Source organism: Diadema antillarum, unplaced genomic scaffold, assembly GCF_040938485.1.
Source record: "Diadema antillarum isolate AM-2024a unplaced genomic scaffold, OU_Dant_1.0 seq00001738_RagTag, whole genome shotgun sequence".
In the NCBI taxonomy this organism is placed as follows: Eukaryota; Metazoa; Echinodermata; class Echinoidea; order Diadematoida; family Diadematidae; genus Diadema; species Diadema antillarum.
Genome location: NW_027272422.1, coordinates 1,744 through 7,102, shown reverse-complemented (window position 1 = coordinate 7,102; position 5,359 = coordinate 1,744). Strand labels below are relative to the sequence as shown.

General features: G+C 40.3%; 1 protein-coding gene across 1 annotated transcript; it reads left to right on the top strand.

Moving 5' to 3' along the window:
* Nucleotides 1–2,325: 2,325 nt before the first annotated feature.
* On the top strand, nt 2,326–2,725 carry LOC139711944 (uncharacterized; the record flags this gene model as incomplete). Its single annotated transcript, XM_071623792.1, has 1 exon — nt 2,326–2,725. A coding segment is annotated over exon 1 (400 nt), but the record flags the coding sequence as incomplete, so codon positions are not given.
* Nucleotides 2,726–5,359: the final 2,634 nt, after the last annotated feature.

The following is a 5,359-nucleotide window of genomic DNA, read 5'->3' as shown; positions in this document are numbered from 1 at the left end:
CCATATTAAAGATAATCTAATTGGCTATCAACCCGGTAGGTTAGCAAAAAGGAAAACTTTACGCATGAGTGAACACCTTTGTTTTTCTCGTCCAGGGCACAAAAGTAAAAATTGCAAAACTGAGCAAGTTGTCATTCATGCGTAGGCGCTCTTCCATTATAACAATAAGAACAAACAACAAATTTCACACAAAAAGCAACATGAATTAACTTGCAAAAAAAAACCCTGATCTCTACGATATCTTTAAAGCCCCAAAGATCAATGAAGTCTAAAAATAATGGCGGAAAATAAGGAATATTCTGTCAAATCTAAATTCAAATGAAATAAGAGAAGAAGCAATAATTAAAAAAAGGCCTAAATCTTAGTTGTTTCTTTTTTTCAAATGAGAAAATTGTCAATAATGTTTGGTGCTTGAATATGTCTTATGAATTCTTAAAAAATAAAAGAATGAAATAAAAAAGAAATCTGTTCATTTAACCATGTTTATGCATATTACTCCCTATATCATTTGAAGTTTGAGTGAACAGAAAATTCTTATTTTCCCCTTTAGTTTCCCACTTTGTTATTGTTGGAGGTTATAACACACGAGGTTATAAAGAGATAAAGAGAACAAAAACTTATTTTTGCTATCTCATTCATGTCTCTAATTGTGTTAAACTGGTCTTTTGTTGTCAATATAATCGTGAAGGGCATTTGCAAATGAAAGGCAACATATCATTTTTTGCAATTTTTACTTTTGTGCTTTTTAGGACAAAAATGAATGTGTTCACTCATGCGTAAAATTTTCTTTTGTATTAAGCTACTAACTTGATAGGCAATTAAATTACCTTTAATATGATATATGATACATTGATTTTCATCAAAATCTTCTATGAAAAATATGAACTCGAAAAAGTGTTTACTTTCTTTTTTTTGCTGAGTGTATATGTATATATATATATATATGTGTGTGTGTGTGTGTGTGTGACATTAATGGAGATGTCTGGAGGAGAGTCAGTGCCTTGGGTCAAGATCTTAGTCTTTTTCAGGCTGATGGTTAGTCCAAATTCGTTACAGGCATGGGACAGACAATCAACAAGCCTCTGCAATCCCGCTTCTGTGTGCGATACCAGAGCAGCGTCGTCAGCGAACAGCATTTCTTGGATAAGAACCTCTCTAACTTTGGTTCTGGCATGCAGTCGGGCGATGTTGAATAGCTTCCCATCCGCTCTGGTACGGATGTAGATTCCCTCTGTGCTGTCAACAAAGGCGTACTGAAGGAGCATGGGGAAGAAGATTCCGAAAAGTGTCGGTGCGAGGACACAGCCTTGCTTCACACCGCTGTTCACAGGGAAGGCATCAGAAGTTCTCCCGTTGTAGCAGACTCTACTTTGCATGTTCTCGTGAAAGGAAATGATAATTTGGAGCAGTCTCGGGGGGCATCCAATCTTCTGCAGGAGACTAAAGAGTCCACTTCGGCTGACCAGGTCAAAGGCTTTCGTCAGGTCTATGAAGGCAATGTACAGCGGCTTTTGCTGCTCACGGTACTTCTCCTGCAGCTGGCGTAGAGAAGATCATGTCTACTGTAGATCGGCCTGCCCTGAAGCCGCACTGTGACTCTGGATACACCCGGGAGGCAAGACTCTGCAGGCGTGCCAGAACTACACGTGCGAAGACTTTTCCCACAACACTTAGGAGAGAGATGCCTCTATAGTTGTTGCAGTCGCTGCGGTCTCCCCTGTTCTTGTAGACAGTGACGATACTGGCATCACGCATATCTTGGGGTACGTGGCCTTTTTCCCAGCAAAGACACAAGAGCTCATGGAGGTGTTGCAGTAGTACTGGCTTGCCGCTCTTTAGAATTTCTGGTGGGATACCATCATTTCCAGGAGCCTTCCCGCAGGATAGACGGTCAATGGCTTTGCTGAGTTCTTCTTTTGTAGGCAGGGCATCCAGCTCCTCCATGATTGAAAGGCTAGGTAAGGTGTCCAAGGCAGCATCTGTTACCTTATTTTGGGCTGCATAAAGTTCCAGGTAATGTTCTACCCAGCGTTCAAGCTGCTTACATTGGTCTGTGATGGCTTCTCCAGTCTTTGTCTTCAACGGTGCAGTCTTGATGGCGGTGGGACCGATTGCAGCTTTAATGCTGTCGTACATGTCCCTGGTATTTCCGCTGACTGCAGCTGTCTGAATCCTGCGGCACAGGTTCAACCAGTAGTCATTAGCACAACGGCGCGCAGTCTGTTGAACCTTGTGGACTCTTTCACCTACCTTGGTTCAGCAATCTCCAGTTCCCTCTCCCTTGACAATGAGATAAGCAATAGGATAGGGAAAGCTACTGCAGTCATGGCCAAACTGAACAGGCGCGTATGGAACAACAGTCAGCTGACCAAGAACACCAAGCTCTGCGTTTACCAAGCCTGCGTCCTCAGCACCCTGCTATACGGCTCTGAGTCCTGGGCAACATATGCTGGCCAGGAGAAGAGGCTCAACACCTTTCACCTCCGTTGCCTCAGACGACTCCTGCACATAAAATGGCAGGATAGGGTGACAAATGCAGAGGTCCTCCAGCGAGCCGGCATTCTCAGCATGTTTTCACTCCTCAGCCAGAGACGCCTGAAGTGGTTGGGTCATGTGCGTCGAATGGAACCAGGTCGCATCCCGAAGGACATGCTGTATGGAGAGTTAAGCGAGGGGTTTCGTCCCATGAGAAGGCCGCATCTTCGCTTCAAAGATGTGTGCAAACGTGACATGAAGACGATGGACATCAACACCAACACATGGGAAGGTGTAGCTGAAGATCGTCCGCTATGGAGAGGCACCGTCAGGGAGGGCGTTCAGAGAGCTGAAGCTGTAAGGCACGTACAGCAGACCGACAGGAGAGCTAAGAGAAAGGCACGGGCAGTCTTAGTATTGGCCCCAACAGACTTCATCTGCTGCAAGTGCTCTAAGGATTGCCACTCAAGAGTGGGGCTTTACAGCCACTCAAGGCAGTGCAAACTTCTTGCCTAGCTAGTGCTACGCCATCGTTTCTCGAGACGAATGGATGCCAACAATATATATATATATATATATATATATATATATATAATTGTCTCTTCGCATTTAATTTTTTTAATAACAATTGGAAGTATCGACCCAAAATAAATTTCAACGAATCATTATCATAATATTTTGCCACCTCCGCACCTACGTATTACTAATAAATTGATACAGTGACTGTATTGATTTGATACGGGATTTGATACAAACATTAATCTGTCCACACAAACACACACACACACACACACACACACACACACACACATACACAAAATCGGCATAGATCTAAATCACAATATAATAGACAAATTCCCGACCCCAAAGGCGGTTGATTCTATGATGCTTTATGTCAAAATACATTCCACCCAAAATACCTGTGATTGATAGGAGGAAAAAGTATAGTACATTAAAAACAATATAGTTCAACTAACCCCATTAGTCCACCAGCAGCATAATGAAATGATTGTTAAGTTTTATCGCCTTGTCAATTGAAGATGATGTTACATAATGACAATTATCAAAGTCAGCTAGATCTACTAGTATATCAAGAAACCAAAAAGAAGGGGTGGGGTGGGGTGGGGAGAGAAGAATGAAGTAAGTTATTAGTATCTGTAGTTTTGGTTTTCAGTATATTCATTTTAATTTCCTTAATTTCCGTTAGGTCATCATGGATTGGAGCATTTGTGTACTAGTAATCTGCCAGGAACAAACACAAGAAAAACTTGAAGGTCCTATATATACACATTTGGGAGAGTGACTTGAAAAAAAATGTTCAGGATATCACATTTTATGCATAATAATGTGTAGGTCTGGGGGCATTTCATGAAGCATTTTGTCCGACAAGTTGTCGGACAAATTTGCTCTTTGCCAATCAGATGCAAGGATTTCTGTAGTTTGTAACAGTTTGTCAGAAAAATATCTGACCAAACTGCTTCATGAAATGCCCCCCTGTTGTATCACAAGACATCCTACCATATACAGTTTTTGCAATCAAAGCAAACACATAAAGAGATATCAGTATTTTTCTCATTAAAGCATAAATGCGGACGGTTTAGTCTGGAAAATGTTATCATAGAAATATTGTTCACATTTTGTGTTATTAACAAAGCTTAACATTGATTATACAGATTCATTTTTTACAGAGGTTCTTTCTATCCGTAACTCACACTTAACCCGTTGAGGAAGGTTTGATTTTGCTACAACACGCATTTCCCATAGACACTTGCCCGAGTATACTCGGGACTCGTCCTCAACGGGTTAAGAATAATTTTCAAGCACTAATTTTGAGTTTTTGCCTTTAATTATCCACAAAAAAGGAGGACTCAATGCATAAAAGGTGTATAGGAATGCTTTATTTTTGGAAAATGTTGAGGAGATCAGGAAAATTATATATATTGATGTAGATTTTGGACCTGAAGGAGCGGTTGAAGCATTCTTAAGAAACAATGCCTTGTGGCATCGTTCTTATCATCAAAAATTAATAATGACAAACTCAAATGAAAATTGGAGGGGGAAGAAAAGATGAACATAATGACATGAGACAGCTTGGTAAAGATTTAACGCTAAAATAGACAATGCAGCCTCTTTTCTCAGTTCATACTTATACAGAGTGTGTGCTTTCTTTCCAGTACCGGTAATATTATTTAGATAGGTTAGGGGAATCCCTTTGAATTGTGTGATACATCATTTTAAAGCTTACAGTCTGCTCTTTCAGAATCTGTCCTTAAAGACAAGTCCACCTTCATGCACACGTGGATTCAGTGAATACAACAATATAAGTAGGACACATCACAGAAAGCTTGGAAAAAATCGTACAATCCGTTCAAAAGTTATGATTTTTTAAGGTATCTGCACAGTCGCGGCTGGATGAAAAGACTACTACAGTGTATGATGTCACATGCGCACATTCTAAGGAAAATAAAATGAGAATTTCACAAAACCATACTTTTTGAATAAAGTTCACATAGTTTCTTTGACTTGCTACTGACGTATGTCAAGGGTAATATTAATCCCCCTGCCTTCTGAAAGAGAAGTCGAGTATCCTTTTGTAAGCGAAAATAATTTATGTTGAATTTTCTTTATTCATTCTTTATATCGTTGTACACATGTGACATTACAAGGTATAGTAGTCTTCTCATCCAGCCTCGACTGCATGAGCAGAAACTTCAAAAATTCATAACTTTAGAACGGATTGTCCAATTTTCCTCAAACTCTCACTGATGTGTTCTACTACTGTTGCTGCATTCACTCAACCCACATGCTATAAAGGTGACAAATCTTTGTCTGGCGACTTTTTTGTTGATCAATTATACCAACCCTGATGGAAATCTCTTCAAAT